This window comes from Lethenteron reissneri, chromosome 15, assembly GCF_015708825.2.
Source record: "Lethenteron reissneri isolate LAM-NWPU_2019-01 chromosome 15, ASM1570882v1, whole genome shotgun sequence".
NCBI lineage: Eukaryota > Metazoa > Chordata > Hyperoartia > Petromyzontiformes > Petromyzontidae > Lethenteron > Lethenteron reissneri.
In genome coordinates, this window is record NC_083793.1 from 10697528 (window position 1) to 10722686 (window position 25159).

General features: G+C 53.3%; 3 protein-coding genes across 4 annotated transcripts in view; 1 reads left to right on the top strand and 2 right to left on the bottom strand.

Moving 5' to 3' along the window:
* The window catches only part of LOC133342696 (S-adenosylhomocysteine hydrolase-like protein 1), a 32018-nt gene extending 15066 nt beyond the window's left edge, over positions 1 to 16952 (bottom strand). The window contains exons 1-8 of the mRNA XM_061552020.1: positions 16815 to 16952; positions 13831 to 13927; positions 10654 to 10770; positions 10078 to 10178; positions 9267 to 9369; positions 7110 to 7204; positions 736 to 842; positions 309 to 425 (exon numbers count right to left, since the gene is read on the bottom strand). Of these exons, the coding sequence (XP_061408004.1) occupies positions 309 to 425; positions 736 to 842; positions 7110 to 7204; positions 9267 to 9369; positions 10078 to 10178; positions 10654 to 10770; positions 13831 to 13927; positions 16815 to 16871 (794 nt within the window). The 5' untranslated portion in view covers positions 16872 to 16952. The remainder of the gene's footprint in view (positions 1 to 308; positions 426 to 735; positions 843 to 7109; positions 7205 to 9266; positions 9370 to 10077; positions 10179 to 10653; positions 10771 to 13830; positions 13928 to 16814) is intronic.
* Positions 1 to 25159, top strand: part of COL7A1 (collagen type VII alpha 1 chain) — a 274004-nt gene that overhangs the window by 178325 nt on the left and 70520 nt on the right. The gene's annotated exons all lie outside the window — the stretch shown is intronic.
* Positions 18302 to 25159, bottom strand: part of HDAC6 (histone deacetylase 6) — a 35126-nt gene continuing 28268 nt past the window's right edge. The window contains exons 24-29 of one of the 2 annotated variants that reach the window (XM_061552023.1): positions 24905 to 25079; positions 23838 to 24658; positions 23222 to 23491; positions 22309 to 22461; positions 21473 to 21601; positions 18302 to 19149 (exon numbers count right to left, since the gene is read on the bottom strand). In XM_061552023.1, coding sequence (XP_061408007.1) covers positions 19081 to 19149; positions 21473 to 21601; positions 22309 to 22461; positions 23222 to 23491; positions 23838 to 24658; positions 24905 to 25079 — 1617 coding nt within the window. In that variant the 3' untranslated portion in view covers positions 18302 to 19080. Of the gene's footprint in view, positions 19150 to 21472; positions 21602 to 22308; positions 22483 to 23221; positions 23492 to 23837; positions 24659 to 24904; positions 25080 to 25159 lie in introns of both variants that reach the window. The other variant, XM_061552022.1, reaches the window with a different exon arrangement.

A 25159-nucleotide genomic window follows, 5' to 3' on the forward strand; every position in this document is an offset into this window, starting at 1 on the left:
CGAGCGAGCCGATACGGGAACGCAGGACACCCACGCTGGGCAGGGTTGCGCGGACTCACACGGATCGGCTACAGCACCGTCTCATTCTTTTATATTTTTAAAAATTAATTTTCATCCCTTCCCTCGTTTTGTTCACCAATCGCACTCTTGGCATCGCTTCGCCACCAGATTAAGGATCCGTTCGGACCTCTCTCAGAGCATTGCGACACCCCCTCCCCCCAGCTCCATGTTAGAGAACGGCTCGCGGAAGCAGATGACACAGAACTACCTCCGAGATCCCTTCAAGTGCCGGCTCTGGGAGGACGTACCCGTCGAGCACGGTCTCGCGGCAGGTGTAGAGCGTGTCGAACTTGTGCTTGGTGACGGAGTCGTTGACGTTGATGGCCGGGATGGTCAGCTTGCCGGACTTCGACAGCTGATACAGCCTGCGCACAGCACGGCGCACAGCACAGCGCACAGCGCGTCACCGCTGCACCGCGTCGTGGTGCCTGGAGCCGTTCAGTTCCCGAAGAAGCTCCCAGCACGCGAAACGTCGGACATCACGCTGAACAACGCATCTCAGCACAACCCGAGATCGCATCGGAGAGCAAATGAAGGACGCGCGGCCCCCCACCTCTCCCGCTCGCCCCCGCCGCTCCCGCGCGGCCCCCCACCTCTCCCGCTCGGCCCCCACCTCTCCCGCTCGGCCCCCCACCTCTCCCGCTCGGCCCCCACCTCTCCCGCGCGGCCCCCCACCTGTGCACGCCGGTCACGCTCTCCTCCACGACGCCCTTGAGCTGGCGGAACACGTTGGGGTACTTGCGGTACATCCAGTGCGTCAGGTCCCCCCCGTCGTCCAGGATCTGGGGTCGGAGTCAAGCACAGGAGGTTCTCAGGGCACAGGGCGCCGCAGGCGGATGTGGGGCGCAGCGGTGGCGAGACCTTAACCACCCCCACATCTCTCCGATTAGCACGGTTGGCGACGTACGGTGCGAAAGAAGTTCAACGTACATGCAGGTCGTGGGTTAGATCCCGACGCCGACGCCTCTATATTTGGAGTCTTGCACATTCTCCCCGTGATCGTGTAGATTTTTTCCCCTCCACATTTAGAATCAACATGCTTTTAGAGTATTTGGCTGCTATAAATTTCCACTTGATAAGCCACTTCCTTGGGCGATCACTTGTGGCCAGGTCGCTTCTGAAAAATTACCTACATAGCTCAGTCAGGCCTTATCTGGTAAAATAAAAAATAGTTTATAGTTTTAGAGTTTACAGGTGGACACCACACGCCCAGCCTCCCAACCGACTGCTGTGCGCGGTGGGTGAAGCTTCAGCTGAGGCAGTCATCGAGTCATCAATTTGTAATAAAGGACGACCCTGGTTCTGTCTCCGTGTCCTTTATTTGGGTTCGCGTTCTCCTTCCCTCACGGCACTCCTCCTGAGACTCTCTGCCTGGCAGCTCCACAGCTGCCTTCACTCCCGTAGCTTTCCGCGCTCCTGCAGCTCCGCTGCAGGCTCTTGGTGCAGCCCTCTGGCTGCTCTCACAGCAGCTCCACCGCTGCTCCCTGTTCCTCCGTGCTCGGTCACCGCTGGCCGGCGGTGCCGAGTCTTACCGTGTGTGGCGATCTCGCCACTCCCCAACCTCAGCCCTCCGTGGCCTCTGTGGCTATCTCGCCATCTCCAACCTCAGCCCTGCGTGGCCTCTGTGGCTATCTCGCCATCTCCAACCTCAGCTCTATCCCCAACTCTCTTCCACCCCGCTGGCTGGCGCCGTCATGAGCCCCTCAGCCACCAGGCTGAGGCACGGCGACCACCCAACGTGTTCACCACCCTTCACTCCCCCGACTGACCCAGATGGCTTCCTGTCTCCTCGCTATAACTTCTCCCCCACGTGACCCTGACTCCTCCCTCTCGGATCGTCATATCCGCCCCGCCCATTTACGCCCGCATTACACTACCCTCCCCCGTAGAGAAAATTCCAGCCGTCCTCGGCTGAAACAGAACAAAATAATGCGGGCGAAGGCATCACAATCAGGAGTCCCCCAGACACAACGGAGATTATAAGAACAACAACACAAGCAACGAAAGGGGAGGTATCAGGAACTGGAACAGAACACCAGCCTGTCCTCCGCGCAACAACAACAAGAATAAGAATGGCACAATGCACAACAACGGCAACTGACACGCAAGAACGGCCGACGCGCACAACCCAGGAATGTGATGTTTTAGTGCGTGTCCATGTTGCAGTTCCATCTGCTCGGCTCAAGTCCAACGTCAAAGAGAAAGTGGTAGAGCAGGAATGACGAACGGGCGCTCAATCACTCCTTCAAGTCCTCATCCAGTTAGCACACCAGGTAACACCCAGTGTGGCAGGCACTGAAGATCTGTGACGAGAAGGAGAATCCAATCCCCTGAGGCACAGCACAACAACGCACATCCACATGTCGTACACGACAGCCACCCGGCCCCAGGGTAGTGGAGATGATGTAAATCCGGCCCGCTTAAGAAAACCCCCCATAAATACCCAAAATAGACGCGATGGATGCCCCAGTATTTACATTTTAACAACAATATTATTTACACGTGACAACAACAACAAAATTTCCTGCTCTTGCCCACCAGCAATCCTCCCTTGAGGACCAGCACAGACATCGCACGTACACAGCATGTACCCACGGTCACTCTCAGCAAAGCCCCCAGTCGCACACCCTTGCGTGGAGAGAGCCACGCTCCCCAGTGGTAACGTTTAACTCGCCCTAACCCCCACCGTGGTCGTCAACCCACAGCAACATCCACTGACCATACTCTCGGCTAGTGCAATTTCGGGGATGAGCAGCAACTCGGCCATGCTCCTCCCTTACTATCCCATCAGAGATGGACACACACCAGCCTCGTATAGTCTGATGCTTTATAGCCCAGGGAAGGTTCATCCCCCGGCAATGCCAGACCCCATGGACTCCCCCCACGGGGCAATGTTCTCTTATAGAGACAATAACACCCTAACCCAGATCCCGTGAGCCCCCGGCACACCAGGTTCAGTCTGCCACCGCACAACTGAACCATGACTCCCCGAGCCATATGAGCACATGGCCCATTAGTTTAAGACATACCACGGAGGTTTCGCCTCCGGGCTGTCAGGTCAGCCATCAGCCATAGGCCGATGTGACCACAACTCGTGCATCACCCAATCAACAATGGCAGGCATAACAGATGGAATATTTGCCCCACCGCGGTTTTTCCCGCGCGCTCAAAATGGCGGCCCCCTTCGCCAAGCGCGTTCTCGCAATAACTCGCGCGCACTCAAAATGGCAGCCCTTTGCGCAAAGCGCATCGTCGCCATACCCCGCGTGCGCGCAAAATGGCGGCCCAACGTGCGAACACGTGGCCAGTTTTCTCCGTGCGTGCACCCCAGCTGCCCTTTGCTGGGGGTCACAAGACGCATCCCCCGTCACGTTATAACAACCCCACCAACGATAGACGCACAGCCCCAGCTTGCTGCGCACAGCAGTCATATCGTGGAAATTTTAACCAATATTTCACCAAAACACATTGGTTACACACACCAACCCGCAAGCAACTCCTGGCTGCATGCAATCAACCGAATACGCGACGCCACTTGGCGCCCATTTACGATCCCATTAGCATTAACATCTGAGCCACCCCACAACGGCGTCATCGCGCACCCTCATTTTCAAAAAGCTCAATTACCCCTATAATATACACGCAATCTCGTGTGCACAACACCCATACAACCAAATTTTTGGGTCCCCCTCTATAATATACACGCAATCTCGTGTGCACAACACCCATACAACCAAATTTTAGGGTCCCCCTCTATAATATACATGCAATCTCGTGTGCACAACAACCATACAACCAAATTTTTGGGTTCCCCTCGAATTTGTTACCAATTTCCAAACAGGTACGCACAAATAATAACAATCCCAAACCCCAATAGTCAACCAATGCATTGCACCCCATAACCGTACAGAACGGTGTAACAGCACATACAGTCAGCATATCGCGATCACACGCGTACATTTAAGCACAATAGCAAGCAGATCTGCAGGCAACCAACACACCATTAATCCTGTCGTAACTTTGCAGCAACAACACAAACATTCTCTCTCTTGCAACAACCACATCGCACATAGCACCTCGCAGCACAATACACCAAAAAAATATATATATTTTTTCAATTAAGCCCATCGCACAAGGTAACCCACGAGATAATACAGTGCAAGATACCCGACGCTCCCGAGTTAATAATTAACTTCGCCATCAAGATAACAACTCCACGCCGCAGCGCACACACACAATTTGACACTCAGCAAGTACAGCAGACTCTCCGTCCATTCTCAACACACGCACACACTTATATTGACACCGAGCAACAAGCAGATAGCGCGTTCATCGTTATTACACACACATACACACAGTCCGAACCGCGCTTCGCACAATCGAGTCATGAGAGAAAAAAACAAAATCGCCCCCTGCCCTCGAAAGATGGGTGAGGTGTGTGTTAAGGCCGGGTGCGTATCGTTACGACTCGCCCGGGGCTGCAGCAAGAAGAGGACGGCAGGGTGGCAACTTGAGACGCCTCGCAGAACTCGTTCGGCGACTTGACTGCTCCGTTGTCACGCACCCGAGCCAGGACGGGAAGCTCCCGCCCCAGCAGCTGCAGCATCGTCGTCCTCTCCTCGCAGCTCGTCCTCGCGCAGCAGCTCACTGCAGGCTGCTCTCCCCGAGGCACCTCCAGATGGCAGCGCAAAGCTGCGTCACCGCCGCGATGTTGAATGGCGACGTCTCCCCGCCGCGGTGAAGACAAGATGGCGGCTTCCCGCCTTTTCTCCCCTGCCACGCCCAAGATGGCGTCTTCGTGCCACGTGGCAGATGGCGCTGGCAGCGCAGGAAAGGCGGAGGCCTGCGGATCACCACCGGGCCTCCCCGACGCCGTCCTCGGCGTGGTGAACTCACACAGTTGCGCCAGCACGATTTTCAAGGTCTCCATCTGCGCCGCCATCTGTCTCCATCGTAAGTTGGCGTCCTCCGGCACAGACAGGTCCACCAACGCGGCGACACCTTGCTCACCCGGACCCGTACTCGTTCCAGCACGGATCTCCTCTTCCATCGCAGGCAGGTCCACCGTCTGAGGAAGGTCGTCGTCGTCTGATGATGTAGCAGATGATGGCGCAGGAATATTCTTTTTTTTCTTCTCTCAGTTGTTTTGAGATGCCGTTTCACTTCTGACACCAGTGTAATAAAGGACTCGACCCTGGTTCTGTCTCCGTGTCCTTTATTTGGGTTCGCGTTCTCCTTCCCTCACGGCACTCCTCCTGAGACTCTCTGCCTGGCAGCTCCACAGCTGCCTTCGCTCCCGTAGCCTTCCGCGCTCCTGCAGCTCTGCTGCAGGCTCTTGGTGCAGCCCTCTGGCTGCTCTCACAGCAGCTCCACCGCTGCTCCCTGTTCCTCCGTGCTCGGTCACCGCTGGCCGGCGGTGCCGAGTCTTACCGTGTGTGGCGATCTCGCCACTCCCCAACCTCAGCCCTCCGTGGCCTCTATGGCTATCTCGCCATCTCCAACCTCAGCCCTGCGTGGCCTCTGTGGCTATCTCGCCATCTCCAACCTCAGCTCTATCCCCAACTCTCTTCCACCCCGCTGGCTGGCGCCGTCATGAGCCCCTCAGCCACCAGGCTGAGGCACGGCGACCACCCAACGTGTTCACCACCCTTCACTCCCCCGACTGACCCAGATGGCTTCCTGTCTCCCCGCTATAACTTCTCCCCCACGTGACCCTGACTCCTCCCTCTCGGATCGTCATATCCGCCCCACCCATTTACGCCCGCATTACAAATTCATTAAATAACATTGATCCTTATACACTTCGCATCTACATTTCGATGTAAAGCTTTCGTGACTGCAGGGATTCATATTCTTGGATCTTTTGGTAAAAGTCACGTAGAAGGGAAATAATAAAATAATAAAAATAAAACATAATAAAATTCTCACGACGTCCTAATGGGACGCAGTCTTTCCGACAGACCTGTTCTTCACCTGAGGACGGCTGCTTGTGTTGTGGCCGAAACGTCGTGATAATTTTATGTTTTATTTTCATTATTTTATTATTTCCCTTCTACGTGACTTTACCGAAAGATCCAAGAATACACTTCACATCTGTTCACAGTAGTACCCTTTGTTTAACAAGGGGATGAAACACAGGCCCGTTGAGACGCGTGGCACGTTTTCGGGCCACCAACCCGGACAGACCCGGCTTAAATGAAGCCATTGTTGTGATGCTGTTGTTCATGATAACCGGCTATGCTCCTGCTTATTACATAGAGGTGATAATTTCCTCTGGACAATGAAACTCAACTGTTGGATAATCACTTCAAAGTGATTTTGCCCATCAATTGCTTTGCCTTAGAGTTGGTGAATTGCAGATACATCCACTCGCCCACCCACCCAGTCACCCATCCACTCACTAACCCAGTAACCCTTAAACCCACTCACTCGCCCATCACCTTCACACACATATATTAGTGGCAGTGTGAAGTAATATGGTTCATGCTTTCGTCACAGCCCTACACAGGAGAGAGTATTTAGTTACATTAACTAGTTGGTGACAAGACTGCGTTGGCAGTGGTGCACGGGCACAATTAACAACAAAAAATATATTTCTATTCATAAATAACACAATGTGGCCTTAAAAAGAAAACGAATATAATAGTTGACGTTTCGGGCAACGGCCCTTGCTGATCTCGTCAAGGAGCATAAACCATCACGCAAACTCTGGTCATCCTCACAGCGGCTTTTGGCTCGCCATCGAAGAAAGACGGTGCTCACCGCGTCGCGTGGCGCTTTCAGACGCGCTGCTTCCGCGGCCGTCTGGAACGCCTCTTCCTTTGGATATTAGGAAGCCACTGGAGCTATACACTTGTACATCTAAATTGAAAACGAATTTATTTAGAACTGCTTTTTGTGTTTAGTTTGTTGTTCTTCACCCGTACCTCCGATTTGCACGGTTGGCAACGTACGGTGCGAAAGAAGTTCAACATGCACACATTCAGGCAGAGTGTAGTAAGAGAGTGTGTTTACAGAGAGAGAGAGAGGGGTGCAGAGAAAAGAGTCACCATGTTCGGTTTCCAGCCTTCCGAGTACACGCAGCGCCCGATGCACCACCAGAAGTCCTCCTCTGACTCGCCCTTCCAGGCGAACACCGAGCACCCTGCAGACGAGCAGCGGGCACGGCCGTCAGCGCTGGGCCTCTGGTGCGGCAAGTGTATGTGTGTACGGTATAGGGACTCCTCTACTTACGAACATTCGACTTACGAAGTTTCGGAGATGCGAACAAACCTGGTCCGTATGTCGAGTAGCCTGTCAGGACCGAGGGTCGTGAGTTCAACCACCGCGCAATAGATGGCGGTGGTTGTTCGGTGTCGTTACCCATCATTCCCAACATTTCTGCCTGGGCCGCCGCCATCGTCTGTTGTCGTTGTGTTGTCGCTGTGCGGTTCACTACAACGTTCTCTGTGATTTCCACGAACAACATTATCAACCCCCATCATGTCTCAGAAGCGTGGCGTCTACATCTGCAAAACATGAAGAACCAGTGGCACCGAAACCTACACCTACAGGAGATTATACAACTTGCAAAGCCATTCCCCGTGTTTAGTGTACACGCCGTACAACACGTTTGGAATCGACAGGAGTAACGTTGGACTTACGAACAAATCGACTTACGGACGGACCTCTAGAACCTAAGCCGTTCGTAAGTAGAGGCGTCCCTGTATGTTGAACTTCTTTCGCACCACACGTAGCCAACCGTTGCAGCCAGGACTCAATTTCTCACTCAATAGTTTTCACCGTCGCTGGCATGCCGGAGATGGCACGTGACCAGTAGCCACAGCTGTGGTGAGAAGTTATTACTGGGCCTTGCATGTAGCCGACGATGCTACAGAGGTAATTACTTTGAGTGATACATTTCTGAGGCTGACATACAATACGAGAGGGGATGGTGTGGCCAGGAAACGTGGCAGATCAACCTTTGTCTCCCCAGCGCTGATGTTAACACGCTGCATTACGTTAATTACTCACCACTGATGTTGGCCATGGTCAGGAATAGAACTCGGGGTTTGTAATAATGCGGTCTGGCAAAAACATGACGCCACCCCACCTCCTCGTGCAGTCAGACGGTAATTTCCGTGGTGTGTTATGAGCAATGCCATTGGGGGGGAGGCTGACTTGAGCCAGCTGATTTCCCACATGGCGAGCTCATATCCACGGAGACTATGGATGGGGGCGAGGGGCCTGGTGACCCTTCCACCTCGAATTTAAGGACCAAAAATCCAGGGAAATATAGCGCTCCTCACAACACACACACAGATGCACCCGGACACACACAGAGACACGCGTGCGCACACAAGGATTCCCCGTGTAATCGTTGGTGGGATTGCACAAATGTTACTAAACATTTGGGGTGCCACGATGGCGAGATGTTAACTACCTCGCCTGGTATACAGGAGGTGTGAGTTCGATCCCTTCCCTGGCAGTTTGCGTGTCTCTCTCCCCGTGGACGTGTGGGTTTTTCTCCGGGGCCTTCGTTTTCTCCCTCCACCTTTAGAAACGCGCGTTTAGAGTGTTTGGCTGCTATACATTTCCACGTGATAAGCCACTTCGTTGAGCTGTCATTTGTGGCCAGGTGGCTTTTGAAAAAGAGCTACGTAGCTCAGTGGGCCTGACCTGGTAAATAAAACTATTTTTAAAACTCCCTTTCCCGTGTCTATGAGGAGTAATACCCTGGCTCGCCAGGAGACGGCGGTACAGCAAAGTGCGTGGACTAATCTCCATCTGTTCCGTCTCCCTTCCCGTGGGCGTTGAGGAGGAGCCCCATGCCTGGCTAGCCAGAAGGCAGGTGCAGCAAAAAATGTGAACTCCACCTGTGCCGTCTGTATGGCATAGAGCGTTTCACCCCCCCCCCCCCATGCAAGGATTTCCTCCGGGTCCTCTGGTTTCCGCCCCCATGTAAGCACCCATGAATTGGCCGTTAACACCTCAATATATCTAGAGGACCGCAGAGCTTGGGCAATTGCTGTTGGCACCGCCTCACCGCGTGGTTGCTGCTGCCTTCCTGCTCGTCTGTGGTTCCTCCTCGCGCCTCTGAGTCGTTCTCTCTCTCTACGAGAGCTACGAGCGAGCGCTGTGCGGGTGTGGCGGCAGCGGCGCGTTACAAGTGAGCATTATTATAATTTATTTTGTTGAAACACATGGACACACGCGCACGTGCGTACCGGCCTCAGCCAGTGCAGCGGCCACGTCGTTGTGTGTGGAGTAGATGTTGCACGCCGCCCAGCGACACTCGGCTCCGAGGTCGCACAGCGTCTCAATCAGCACCTGTACACGCACACCCACCTCGTTACTGCCGGCCCCCCCACAGATCCCCCCCAGCCCTCCGCTCACCTCCACCCCCTCTTCATTACAAGCTGCCCCCACACCTATGCTCCTCGTCGCCGTCGTTAGCTTCTAATGTTCCATCCACTCCCAGGTTAAGTGCATGTGGTGGGGAGCCGGTGGTGCAGTGGTTAGCGGGGCGCCGCGGTGGCGAGATGTTAACTACCTCGCCTGGTATGCAGGAGGTCGTGGGTTTGATCCCGTCCCTGACGCCTGCTGCTGTATATTTCGAGTCTACATGTCTCTCTCCCACCGTGGTCGCGTGGATTTTTTAATCCGGGTCCGCTGGTTTCCCCCCCCCCCCCCCCCCACACTTTTAGAATCAACGTCATGCGTTTAAAGTATTTGGCTGCTAAACATGTCCACGTGATGATAAGCCACTTCGTTGAGCTATCATTGAAAAATAAACTAATATCTCGGTGAACCTTACCTGGTAAAATAAAAAAAATAGTTTAATAAATAGCGCGCCGCGTTGCGATTCCCGCTCACGACACATCAGTGACGAATACCTGAATTGGTCCCCCGGGTCCTCCCCTAGGTCGACTCGGCCTCAAATGACTACCTGGTTCAGTGTGTAAACATCAGCACTGGGGGGAGACAAAGGCGACCGGGCCGGGTGGGGGAGGGGGGAGCGCTGCTAAGGGCTCGTACCGCGGTGTGCGCCGTGACGTGCGTGCAGCCAACGATGCGCGCCCCGGCGAGAGGGCTGTCTCGCTCCGCTCTCTTCCTCAGCGCCATGAGCGCCGGCATGTCTGCGGGGACAGAGGGCAGTGGGAACGTGACCTTGCGAGCCACGGCCTACAGCTCGACCCGCGCCGTTGTGCTGCCACTGCATCCCCACGTGTCTGGAACTCATTTTCTTCTCCGTATTAAAACAAAATTATTTGTAAAAAAAAATTAAGTGATTTGGCGAAACTTTGCACTCCCAGCGTGTTTTTGTGTTGTATATTGTTGTAACGTTCTGACCCGCCCCCAACTGGACATATGTGAAAAAGAGCTTTATAGATCATCGGATTCCTCTTGCAGTATGAATATTCCGATAGTGATCCATGGAAGATGGATACACTCCCACAGGTCAATCCGCACCTTGACACCGGCCTATCCCACCAGGACCTAGGCAGTGCCGCGGACCCCACGCATGCGATGTATGTTGAACTTCTTTCGCACCGTACGTAGCCGACCGTGGTAATCGGAGGTGCGGGCGTCGTGTGCACGGGGCAGACCCACCCTGCTGCGCGATGCTGATTTCTCGTCGTCCCAGCTCTGCACGACTCGCGTCCTTCACGCAGTAATCATCGTCCCCCGCCGTCTCCCGGGGCGACACCCCCTCCTCATCCGAGCTATCTGCAGCCACACACACACACGTGAACACACACACACACATGAACACACACACGTGAACACACACACACACACGTGAACACACACACACACGTGAACACACACACACGTGAACACACGCGTGAACATACACACGTGAACACACACACGTGAACCCAAACACACACCCCGTGTAGCCTACTTAGACCATGCTGTTAGAGAGGACCTAGGAAGGCCCGTCAAGGGATGGTGTGGCCACCACCACCACAGTCGGCCGCATGTTTCTCTCCAAAATGCTGATGTTTTCAAACTTCACCTGGCACTCATTTAAGTCCGAGTCGAACTAGGGGAAGCCCACGAATGGTTCAGATGTCATTCACCACTCACGTTGATTGTCGTATTATAATCGAAAGCAGGTCTCCATGTTTGATAGCGCAGTGTGCTAACCGCTATGCCACCACTCCCCCCACATGCACACGCGGTTACACAGACATGGGTGAACACACGCGTGAACGTACGGGTGGACACGCAGATCTCCTGCCCGGTCATCCTCGCAGTGGTTTTTGACTGGCCAACGAACGAAGAGGGTCACTGTATTGTGCGCTTTCAGATACGCTTTTGCGGCCGTCTGGAACGCTCTTCCTTCCAATACTAGGAAGCCACTGGGGCTATGCACTTTTAAATCAATATTGAAAACGAATTTTTTTCGAATTGCTTTATGTGTTTTAGTTTGTCGCCCGTTTCCCCACACCTCCGTTTGCGCGGTTGGCTACGTACGGTCTTAAAGAGGTTCAACATATGGTACGTACATACAGCCGGTGGCCAGGTTTCACGAGTGAGCGGCAGCAGAGATGTGACAAACCAACGTGGTGGCTAACGAGCTGCCAGGGAAGAGGCTGACAGCTGAGCCCACGGTCGGGCCTCATTGCTTCGCACTGCCACGGCCACAGCGGGTGACGGTCGTGGACCGCGTGAGAACGTCAGGCGAATGCTGCGGACAGCTGAGCCACACGCGGAGAGTCAAGGACGCTCCACAGTGCCACCGTGATGAACAATTCCGAACAGTGGCCTCGGCAGGAGAACCAGTGGCTCAAAAGGTTGCGAGTTCAAATCCTGTGCTGGGGGCTGACTCGGCCTTTCATCCCGTCGGGGTCGATAACAATGGGTATCACTTTGTGGGGGGGGGGGGGGGGGGTCAACGGTGGTTGTCCTATGGATAGTCGTACCCCCACCATAGGAATGTGGAATTTCCACCACTGGCTCAGGGCTGTAAAAAAGAGAGATTAGCCCCGCAAAAAATCTCTTTGACTTTTTTTTTGCGAATATCCGTCCACTGTTCATTCATTCCCTGGAACCATCTCTGAGCTTAACTAAGACACTTAATGTCGCACTCCTAAGACGTCGCTATTCCTCCATACGGCACCCCTCGCGCCCGAGTGCTCTCGCACGGACACTGCGTTCTCCCCACACAGCTGGGCAAGGCACCCGTGAAGGGTGAACTTTTCCACAATGCGACAACAGCATTACCACTGCACTCCACCGCGCGCACACAGCGCACACATTCCAACGCAGTTAACCAGGGTCATTTACGCGTCTCAGCCATCATTAAATCCATGTCGCTTGCGCTATTAAGCGTTATTACTGCTGCATTCGGGGGGAGGGAGGGAGAGGGTGGGTGGGCGACCTCGTGACCTTCACGGAACAGCAGCGGTGATGGCCCGGGCACTCAGCTCACTGCCCCCCGCACCCACCTACCCGCGTCTAATGGGTCCGCGTGCATTTTATGGAGCGGGAATCAAGAAGTTGTGGCTGCTAATTGCTACTCAAGCCGCAGGCAGCGACGATAAGAATGCTGCCACTAATCACATGGGCCCCCTCCTTAAACCGGTCTGGATTAAACCAGATGTTAAGCTCCTTGGCTGGTGTCGTAGAAAACAAGCGGTCCCCCCCTCCACCCGGGCCACGGAGAATGCAGATAAGAGGGCCTCGGTTAGTTTCTCAATGCCCCAGGCCACACACACACTCTCTCTCTCTCGGGTCCCATGGACAGATGTTCATTATTTCATCCATGATACTTCACCCACCTACGAATGTCGTGCCCTACATTGACAATTAGTCCGTTTGGCTGTGGCCACTCTAAATCTGGTGAATTTACCATCAAGAATTTTAACTCTCATGTTGGATCTTAGCTACAGCTACATTTTCAACTGTGACTTTGATTTAACAACTGTGAATATGCGAGTGTATTTTATCACTTGTTTATATACGCTAACGATTGCGGTGTCATTTATTTAAGCATTAACAATTTTCTTGCCTTGTTTAATTTATGTATGATTGTTTAATATCTCAGACTATGTAACTTCCTCTGTCATCCATAAGAGGTTTTTTTGGGGTTAGATCGCGTAAATATATAAATGTGTCGTTAAACCCGCCACCACCCGACACAGCCAACTATAGTAAGGGTTGTCACGCAAACAGAACGTGCCAATTCGTCACTAGTACAGCACTAACCGGTGTGGTGGAGGAGCCAAGCGACAACATTTACAATCTGAGTACGACGTTTAGCAGCACTGGGCCCCCAAAAGCCCCGCGAAGGCTATTCCGGGGGAGTCTTCGTCTCGTGTCCGTGCTGCCCCTCTCTTCGCACGCAACGCATCTCTGTGGGGCGCACGTCGTCATCGCCGTCATCAATGTCGTCATCGTCGTCGTCATTGTCGTCATCAATGTCGTCATCGTCGTCATCAACGTCGTCATCGTCGTCATCATCGTCATCATCGTTGTCATCAATGTCGTCATCAGCGTCGTCATCGTCGTCATTGTCGTCATCATCGTCGTCATCGTTGTCATCAATGTCGTCATCGTCGTCATCAATGTCGTCATCGTCGTCATTGTCGTCATCATCGTCGTCATCATCGTCGTCGTCATTGTCATCAATGTCGTCATCGTCGTCATCAACGTCGTCATCGTCGTCATCAATGTCGTCATAGTCGTCGTCGTCATCAACGTCGTCGGCGTCTGTGCGAGCGCATGCACCCGGCGTCGTGGCGTCGTCGTGTCGCGCGCGTGCTGCTGATGAGCGCTAACCTAGGGCGAAGCTGTCGTACGAGCCCGTGCGCGACCGCGAGCGAGGCCGTCGGATGCTGCGTTCGAAGCGAGCCTGGTGATCCTCCTGTGGGGGTTCCTGTGTCGATGACAAGAGCAAAACAAGCGGGACGCGTGGCTCCTCTGTCAACCCCTCGTGTGTGCCGTGCCGGCCTTCTTAGGTGCTCGCTTACAGCACTTGCCCCAATAGTGTGTCCAGGCTATACGGGGGACCTTTGCGACAGGCTATGCAGGTGGTACCTGTTATACCACGAACTTCACACGTTCATTCCTCCAGCCATGTCGAGCACCTTGACAAACGCTGTTTCGTCTCATTCGCACTCTTGTTCAACCCCCCCACCAAACACCGAAGATCACACAAACAGCGCACGAACTCACTCACCCACACTCACCAGACTCGTCCGCTCACTCAATCACTTCACCTCACTCACTCAACCCTCACTCAACCCTCACTCACTCAACCCTCACTCAACACTCACTCAACCCTCACTCACTCAGCCCTCACTCACTCAACCCTCACTCACTCAACCCTCACTCACTCAACCCTCACTCACTCAATCCTCACTCACTCAACCCTCACTCACTCAGCCCTCACTCACTCAACCCTCACTCACTCAGCCCTCACTCACTCAACCCTCACTCACTCAACCCTCACTCACTCAACCCTCACTCACTCAGCCCTCACTCACTCAGCCCTCACTCACTCAACCCTCACTCACTCAGCCCTCACTCACTCAGCCCTCACTCAACCCTCACTCACTCAGCCCTCACTCACTCAGCCCTCACTCACTCAACCCTCACTCACTCAGCCCTCACTCACTCAGCCCTCACTCACTCAGCCCTCACTCACTCAACCCTCACTCACTCAGCCCTCACTAACTCAGCCCTCACTCACTCAGCCCTCACTCAACCCTCACTCACTCAACCCTCACTCAACCCTCACTCACTCAGCCCTCACTCACTCAGCCCTCACTCACTCAACCCTCACTCACTCAACCCTCACTCACTCAACCCTCACTCACTCAGCCCTCACTCACTCAGCCCTCACTCACTCAACCCTCACTCACTCAACCCTCACTCACTCAGCCCTCACTCACTCAGCCCTCACTCACTCAACCCTCACTCACTCAACCCTCACTCACTCAACCCTCACTCACTCAGCCCTCACTCACTCAACCCTCACTCACTCAACCCTCACTCACTCAACCCTCACTCAACCCTCACTCACTCAGCCCTCACTCACTCAACCCTCACTCACTCAACCCTCACTCACTCAGCCATCACTCACTCAGGCCTCACTCACTCAACCCTCACTCAACCCTCACTCACTCAACCCTCACTCACTCAGCCCTCACTCACTCAACCCTCACTCACTCACTCAACCCTCACTCACTCAACCCTCACTCACTCAACCCTCACTCACTCAGCCCTCACTCACTCAGCCCTCACTCACTCAACCCTCACTCACTCAACCCTCACTCACTCAGCCCTCACTCACTCAACCCTCACTCACTCAGCCCTCACTCACTCAACCCTCACTCACTCAACCCTCACTCACTCAACCCTCACTCACTCAGCCCTCACTCACTCAGCCCTCACTCACTCAACCCTCACTCACTCAGCCCTCACTCACTCAACCCTCACTCACTCAGCCCTCACTCACTCAGCCCTCACTCATTTCTTCCCCTCTGTGTCCTCCCCTCGCTCCGCCTCACCTGGGAATTCCTTCCCTATCAGCTCTGTTTTCCCCCCAAGCACGTAATAACCTGGCTCTAATTAAAGATGCGCGTTGGACTATTTTACCTCTTAAGACTTCGACAGTGTAATTGTGTGGCTGGCCGCTTTGCCCAGCAACTGCGTTAAAATTAAATCGTAGACAACCCCCAACACAAATATCCCCCGTGTAGCCTTAACAGACTGTCGAGGCAAGTGCTGTTCGCTAGCACCTATGAAGGGGAGGGTGGGGTCAACACCACGCCGAGCCGTCTTTGTCTTCCCAGTGGCGATGTTTACACACCGTGCTAGGTACTAATTTCAGGCTGAATAGACCTAGGGGAGGACCATGACCGGTTCAGCGGGAATCGAACTCAGGTCGCCAGGTTCGCAGCGCTGCTAACCGCTACACTACCACTCCCCAACACACACAGAGACCCTAACACACACACCCCAACACACAAGCGTCATTCACCACGAAGTGGCGGTGACATCACTACGGCGCTTGTGCCAGGCTATGTGCATGTTGAGGCCACGTGAACGCCCGCTGGCAGGTCACGGGGCAGACCGAGGTGTCGACTGACAGACGACTGAGATGACTGGCTGATGCACCACCTGTGCCCCCTACTGTGCCAACTTGCTGTGCTTTAGCCACCCGGCGCCCCGCTCGTTGTTGTGAGCATCGCTCCTCTGCCCTACGTTGTTGTTGGAGGGCGACTGCCTCCAACTGCCCAGTAGCGTCCTTCACGAGCCTCCTCCACAGAGGCCGATCTTGACACCGCTGGTACCAGTCATCGGCAAGTCCACTCAGCTCCACGTCCTCCTGCACCACATCACTCCATCTCTTCTCTAGCCCGTGCCGCGCCCGTTTAGCCCCCACACAAACACTCAACACACACGCGCGAGTGATTCACGACCACACAGCTATGCAGGCGAAATGCTGTCGTGCCACAGGACGCAATTTGAAAGCGCACGTGGAGAGCGGTGGCGCAGCGGTTAGCGCGTTGCGCTCTGGACCCCCGCTCACGGCCAACACCTGTGATACTGCTTATCTGAACCGGTCCTGGGCCACCACGGCCTCAAATGAGTACCTGGTACAGTGGTGTGCAAACATTGCCACTTTGGTCCTGTCCACCCACCCGCTCGTGTGACATGCCGGCCTTCAAAGGTGCTCGCTAACAGCACTTGCCCCAATAGTATGTTTAGGCTATTCGGGGGATCTTTGTCTTTGTGACAGTGTTTGCCGGTGGTACCTGCTTGAGAGATGTGTGGTTGCCCTGGCTGGAGAGGTTCTTGCTGATGGACGTCATTGTAGAAGTCACTCCTCACGATACCGCAGGTCTCCGGGCCGTGCCAGAACCACTTGCACTCACCCCCACCGACCCTCACCCCCCACCGACCCTCACCGTGCCACTGTGACTCGCACACCCCTATCACTTGCTCACCGAGTAACTTTTTGCTCGCTCTGGCTCAACGAACTCCGTGTCGCACTCCGACTGCGAGTCGTTCGCTCGCTGTGCTCTCCCTGGCTCACCGGCTTAAATATAGCCACCGGCTCACTGTGGCTCACTGACCTTGGCTTACTATTCTGATCTGTGGCTCGTCTATGCTGTCTCACCGATCTGTGAGTCTAGGGCTCACTACAACCGTGATTGTGTGGCTCACCAAGTTCAATGCTTGTCACTGGCTTGAACAAGCTAGGGGTCACTGGCTCACCGGGGTGTCGCTCTGGCTCAACAAACTATCACTGGCAGACTCTGGTTCACGAAGTTCAATGTTGCTTTCTGGCTCACTGGGCAGGGAGTCACTGCGATTCAACCGTGGCTCGCTGACCTCTGCTTACTGTTCTTAGCTCTGGTTCACTAAATATTATGATGCACACTCTGGCTCACTGAGATGCATCATTCTGGCTCACTGTGGCTCACTGCGCTCACCACAGCCCCACTACCCATGCCCTCGGGGGTCGCTGAGTGGCGCCTGGCTGCCGTCCGCTGGGGTTTTGTGATCTCCGGAGGGCGTGTCCAAAATCCTTTACGGACAAGGATGTAATGTTTAAACCAGTTATTACAACAACATTAGGTCTGTGTCATGAAAAGAGATTAAACCACTCAGGACAGAGTCAATAGCTGCTGCACTCTGTAGGACCAGAGCCGACTGGTTTTCGGTGTGCGTGCATGCACGCGTGCCAGCGAGCACCCTTTCGCGTGAGTCTGTAAGAATTAGTACAAAGTGTGTGAATGTTCCTTTCGGGACACTCGGGAGGCGAGTCGACACTTGGACAAGGTGAAGCAAATTCAGCTCCACGCAACGCGAAATTAACGCCTCGCACACACGTACACACACTTTCCTAGGCGCTCAGTCAAGAGAAGCTGCGTACGCCAATCTCATTACACACAGCATTGGTGTTTCTTCTTTGTATGTATGTTGAACTTATTTCACCGACATGACGTGATGAAGACATTTCCATTCTGAACCCTTGCAATGAATGTGCAGTTGCACTACTCGGGAATTCCCCAAGAAGAATACATTATAGAACTATACTCTTTGGTTCTTTCGGTAAAGTCACGTAGGTGAAAATAAAATAAATTAAAAAATAACTTTTGTATTTTTATTTTTATATTTCTTTTATTTTCACCTACGTGACTTTACCGAAAGAACCAAAGAGTATGGATCCTTGCAGTCACGAAAGCTTCAAATCTATAATCATAGAACTACTTCATAAGTCACTTTAATAGGCCTCTTTATATCAACACTGGGAGTAAAAATGTGTAATGCTCTGCCAAAGAGTGTTCACCAACTGCCCAGGGTATTGAAGCATCGCTGCAAGGGAGGGTGGCCACTGCTCGAGACTAACGACAGAGCGGAAGCCAAAGGAGAGAACGCGTCCTCCACAGTAGCGGAGCAAAGCATTTGGTTCATGTGCAGGGGCTAGGATTCTTGCATTGCGAAACTCTTTGAGAGATGGAGTTGGATCTAGATCTGAATTTTTGTGACTGCAATGATCCATACTCTTTAAAGAACCAAAGAGATGGAGTTGGCTTCAGGAAGCCTTCATCCAGCAGTGGATAATGAATAAAAATGATTATTCATCACATATCGAACTAAAATTATTAATTCCCAAAACTGGAATTTTCCCAAATGAAGTTAAAACCAAATAAAACACAAGTCTTTTACTTAGTTATCTGTGCAGTCATTGGTGACTATACGGAGACCAGCAGGGCATTGCTTTGGTTTAAATACAAGACAAAGGCTATTATCCTTTCTCAAACAACCTTTCAGGAACAAAATAATGAGAAACACTTCAATTACATCGGCCCCTTTAGTTTTCCTCACACCAGCACCGCGCTCCTCTTTATGTAACGACGCAACAAACCACACCACGGGCGTGCTCTCTGGAAACGGCGCAAGGTTTATTGATGGCGGATTGGCAGTGAACCCTGCTGGCCGAATCTGTCGCTAACGGCGACAAGGATGTTACATAAAACGTCTTGCGTGGGCCACGACCAGTTGGGGCGTGTCTCAGGGCAGGCCCGGCATCTCCTCGTCAAACTTGGATCGATAGGCGGCCCGCTTGGCTGGGAACAGCAGCTGCCAGTGGAAAAAAACACAAAGACAAAGATCCCCCATACAGCCTGAACAGACTTTTGGGCCAAGTACTGTTAGAGAGCACCTATGAAAGCTGGCACGGTACACGAGGGGGTGGGTGGCCAGCACCACGCCCGACCGCCTTTGTCTCCCTAGTGGAGATATTTACACATCGCACCAGGTACTCATTTAAGGCTGAGTCGACCGAGGGGAGGCCCAGGACCAGTTCAGATAATCTTCACTGGTGTTGGCCGTGAGCGGGAATCGAACTCAGGTCGCTGGGTTTGTAGCGCAGCGCGCTAACCATTGCACTTGCACTACTTGCCACATCTTTAAAGGATTTGTGAGCAGACATAATACAGCGTGGTTAAACCCAGGATGGATCGTAGACAGGCCAGCCTGAATGTTTCTAACCCATGCAGATGTTCCGAGAAGACCCGCAGCTTCGTGTGGAGCAACAAAGTAGCTTTTACACAGCTTTAAGCAGCCAATGAAAAGATAATGCTGCCCAACTGATTCGGAGCGAGACATCTGCTATCAAACCAGTGCTGGCAATTAGCACATTGCCCAGGTATGGAAACTTCTCCACTCTCTCCACAACTTCCCCATCATCAGTTGGGGTATTGAGTGGGTGGAGTGTTTGATAATACAAAATACCCAGGCAGGTGCTTAGTTTTCGTGGGGCTGGCAGTAAAGCTCCACCTCTTCGTAGTACGTTCCAGGTCAAGCAGCAGTGCCCCTAACTCCTTCTCTGAGTGAGCAGCAATCTCCAGATCATCAGCATTCATAACATAGTTGACCAATTGGGAGCCATTCCTCGACCGCACCTGGGCATCGATCAGCCTCCCATTGTATCTGTACCAGATGGAAATTCCTCCGGTACAGCGATGAAACTACGTGGTCGAAGATGATGTTCAATAATGCTAGAGGACATCCCTGTTGCAACCCAAGGTGAACAGGGAATGGCTGTAACTCCCAGCTACGTAGCTTTACCCAGGCCTGCCCACCATCATGAAGGTCCTTAATGATTGTAAGCAGAGTCAGGGACTCCGAAAGCACGGACACGTACACATGGATACGCACAATGAACATGCAGACAGACACATATGGACATGAACATGCACAAAAGAACACAGGCACAAATTAACACAAAAGTACAAAGACAAAGATCCTCCATTTAGCCTTAAGACTGTAGGGGCAAGTGCTGTTAGCGAGCACCTATGAAGGCCGGCACGGCACACGAGGGGGTGGGTGGACAACACCACGCCCGGCCGCCTTTGTCTCCCTAGTGACGGTGTTTACACATTGCACCAGGTCCTCATTTGAGGCTGAGTCGACCTAGGGGAGGTCTGGGACCGGTTCAGATAATCGTCACATAAACACAGACACCAGACAGAGGCACACATAACTACTGTCATCTCAGACCCATGATGCCCACGACTCCTCCTGCCCAGTCGACATTGTACAGTGTTCTCAGCCATCCAATTAATCCACCATGGGTGTGGTGCTCAGGTGAGCTAAACACTGAGCATTGTGACACTCCCGTGAAATTACTGAATGTCGACACACGCTTACACAAGCACACCCAGGTTACAGACATGACTACGTGAAAGCTCGTGCATAAAACACACAAGAAGTGGCGACAGAATACACAACCAATGAAAATAAAGGCAACTGTTTGCACAGGAGAGCCTCGCAGAGTCTCAAGGCGTACTTTTCAGGAGGTCTGCTGTATTTAGATGATGGAGCAATCCCATTCATGACTTATAAGAGTGATGCGGGGTGGAGCAGGGCACAGTGGTCCGTGCACTGTGCCACGGCCACCCGAGTTCAATTCCTGTCCACGGCTAACATCAGTGGCGGGTGGTATCTGAACCACCCCTGGGCGCTCACTCCCTCTTCACCAACCCGCACTGAGCCTGCCTGATAAAGGCTGGTCGAACAGCACCCATGACTCATGCAACGCAAGGAGGCGCCATGGTAGCGAGATGTTAACTACCTTGCCTGGTATACAGGAGGTCGTGGGTTCACTCCCAACCCTGACGCCTGCTGTTTATTTGCAGTTTGCATGTTCTCCCCGTGATCGCGTGGTTTTTTTCTCCGGGTCCTCCGTTTTTTTCCCTCCAAGATTTTGAAACATGAGTTTGGAGTATTCAGCTGCTATAAATTTCCACGCAATAAGCCACTTAATTTGTGGCCAGCTCGATTCTGAAAGAAATCTATATAGCTCAGTGGGCCTTACCTGGGAAAATACAAATAGTTGGAACGTAGGAAGGCCTTCAACCTAACCCAGGGACGCGCACGTGAAATGGGATGCAGCTCTCACCTCGTGGTGCACGTATGAGTCGCAGGAGTAGCACCAGGCAGACAAGTCCGCGAAGCTTAGCACGAGCGCGTGTCCGCTCTTCTCGCTGTGCTGCAGCATGTGCCCGCGGACGTACCTCCCGCAATATGCCTACAATGTGCCAACCCGCACAGCGCACGCACGGTCGTTACTGATGGCTGCTGCATTCACTGCGATCTTCGACCCTTGACTCATGTGGATCGTTACAAATGGTAAATTCCCCGCAGCAATTCAATTAATCGTCACGATCCAGGGCCCCGATTTGATTCAAGAATCAATCTTTATTTATCTCGTCTTGTTCATCTCACATGTACTGATTGCTCTGTTAGACAAAATAGGGCATCATTTGTGTTGTCGACAAATGTGTTTGAGTTATCAGTCTTGTTTCATGGGACCTCCTTTGCCAGTACCAAAATATGAGAATAGGTTTTCCCCTTTTTTCTGGCAACAAAACAGGTGTTGAGATGTAAAAACACCAAACTGAAACCTTTAACAAGGAAACATGTCTGCATTAATCACAATACTTGTGATCAGAATGCAAACAAAAATCATATTCTGATAATATATGCATTGTCTTTGAAACTGATTGCTCCACACCAGAGACAGCTTTCTTTTGAGCCTAGTCTCAAAACGCTGTTAGACCAGAGGACGCCAAAAGGCATACAGCACAAAGAGAGCCCTCTGCAGCAGGGCACAAGGGAAGCATTGATATTGATATCAACTACGCGATGCATCCATTACACCCCTAAGGTGCGTACGGCGACGTTTTTTATTTTGCAAGCGCGTCGTAACGCTCCGGCGGGCGCGCGACACTGCACCTGATAGCAGACGAGGCACAGCCAGTTCTCCGACGAGTCCCCGCAATCGACGCACGGGGAGGAGGGATTCACAACCCCGCCGGGGATGGCCGTCACGGCATCCAGGTGGGGACACCACGACAGCGGCTTCACCGCGTAGCACAGCGACGGGGGCTGAGGGCAGTCAACAAAAAGCTGTGTCCGGTCAGCGGTCGCAGCCAGTGTGGGGTGGTATTTAATACACATAGAATTCTAATACCTGGGGACGGAATACTATATATTATTTGAACCCCCTTCCCATGTGGTGGTTTAACCCCCCCCCCCCCCACCCACAGCCTCTGAGGTCAGAACACTCCTTACCCTATAATAGTATCTTTACCCTGGGGTTCAAATAATATATAGGATTCTGACCAGAGGGGTTAATTTTCCATAGCGAGGAGTCAAAGTACGATAACAGAATTTGTACACAAGGGTTCAAGACGAAATTATAACTTTGACTGTGGAGATTAAATTACATGACATCACATTATCTCACACCGGCTGTGTAACTCGCCGCTAGGCTTTAGTTGACGCAGAGCTGCCGAAATATTTTTGGAGGCTCAGGTGAAAAATACCAGGTCAGGTCCCCACTGAGTCCACCTCAGCTCTTTCTGAGGCGCCCATGGGCCTTCGTATAACATGAAGAGTTGCACTGCCCGCGTGAGAGATGAGAATATATAAGTTGATATCATGGCATTATACCTCCAGCACAATCCAGACAAAACTGCAGAAAAATATATTTAATTTTTAAGTTGACTACAAGAAATATTGCTATTTTTATTGACTTAAGAGGGACGCAATGTTATTCCGTGCACGAAAATCCTAATGATAAAATAACTTCCATGTGTGTGAGAAGTGAAGCTGGCGCTTAAACAGGGCGTAGGGTATTACTCACCGTCCAGCCGCTGGCCTCCGCCAAACCCACGTCATCTTCATGTATTCCGGAGGCCACTTCATCCTTCCCGGGTATAGCACACGGTCCTCCAGTCTCACCGCCACACGCAGCCTCACTCTCACCACACACGGCCTCACTCTCGCCGCACACAGCCTCGCCGCCACACACAGCCCGATTGCTCTCACCACGCACAGCCTCGCTCTCACACACTCCTGTACGATCACTCTTGCTCCCATCCTCGTGGATGCCTCCGTGCGGTGACGACGCATCCTGATTCGCGCACACCAACGACACGCCAGGGATTCAGTGTTCATCAAATGAGTCGCCCGGTTTGCGGTGTGTCAAGGCTCCGCTCCGTGGCATGAGCAGTACATGGTGAACTATGACCGGCGCCAAGCTCAGCGCTCTGACCTCTGAGCCGTCACGTGCGGGTGATATGAATCATCAGACGCTTGCAGCATGTAACACCTCTAAATATGTATTTCAGCAGAGAAGATTGGTAATCGTAGAAAGGGTAGAACACGGAGTGTTGTGATTAGAGCAGTTCTGGGAAACCCTGCTCGTCGTACACATTTTAAGAAGAACGATAAAGACGCACACGGAAGGAGGCACATACCATGGGTGAGTCTTCTTCCTGACCCTGCCGCATGCAATCAGAGAGTCGCGTCTTGGGTCTGGCCCCACCCACCGCTGCGCCATCCAAACGAGACCCCACCCCAGCAGACAGCCCCACGCCGTCCGACGAAACAAGGCCATTCTTGGCGGTGCTGACGTGCGGAGGCCGCCCGTCACTACTTCCTGTCTGCTCAGCCTTCGAGCCCAGACCGGGCGCCCAAGAGGCCATTGCCTCCGCCAGTTCATCCACGGATGCCGCTGTCCCAGCCGCTGCTGCCGAAGACTGTTCAGGCGGTACCCGCGGTCGCAGAGGGGGCAGTACTGGGCTATCCGCAGCAATCGGTGTCAGAGGATCTTGTGGGGTGTTCGCTCCGCTCACCCTGCTGCCCGCGGGGGTCGACGTAGACACGCTCGCAGCGCCCGCAGATGTCGGTGGGGAAAGCGGCGTAGAAACGTCAGGGCTGTCCATGGCACGAGGCGGGCTACCGCTGAGGCTCCGGATCGACGCGCAACCCCCAGGGCTGGCCGTGGTGTCCTGCGGGCTGCTCGCGGAATGCGGCGTCGACGTAGAACCCACGGGGCTGTCCGCCGTGAAATACGAGTTGTCCGTGAAATCGCTCGCCGAGTTTGAACTCCCGAGGCTCCCCGTGTCGCCGAGCGAGCTGGTCGTGAAGCTGTGGGACGCGGAGCTCCGTGCGCTGTCGTCGGCGGCCGGGTGCTGCTTGTCGAAGTGCACCTCGTGCGCGTGCACGGCCGCGGGTGTCAGGGTCAAGAGGTCGTCCCCACGCTGGCCATCCTCGGGGGAAGCCTCGGTGAGTGGCACTGCCAGGTAGGAAGGGCGAAACGCACTTGAATAAGAAACCAGGAGCACTTTTGACAATAAGGGCCACCCCAAAAACTGCAACGCTTCGGACGTATGGATGTACGTATGTACGTGTCTTGGACTTCTTTCGCACCGTACGTAGCCAACCTTGCTAATTGGAGGTGCGGGCGAAGGACAACAAACTAAACCCAAAAAACCAGCGGACTGTACCCATTAGCACGAATATGTCTGCACGAAGCACGTACCTGGTATGTGCAGGTTGTGCCAGAGCGGGCTGTGCGTGTGCAGGACACTGGTGAGCACCCTCTCGGCGCCCGCTTGGGGCGGCTCCAGCGGCCCGAGGGCCAACGTGGGGTCTCCCAGCAGCGCGCGGGTGCACATGGCCATGCACTCGGCAATCGTGGTGAGGTTGTACCCTCCCTGCGGCGCGTCACGCACACAACACCAAGTTAATGGTATGACGCAGGGATGGCGTGTGTGCATGTTAATGGTGTGAGTGA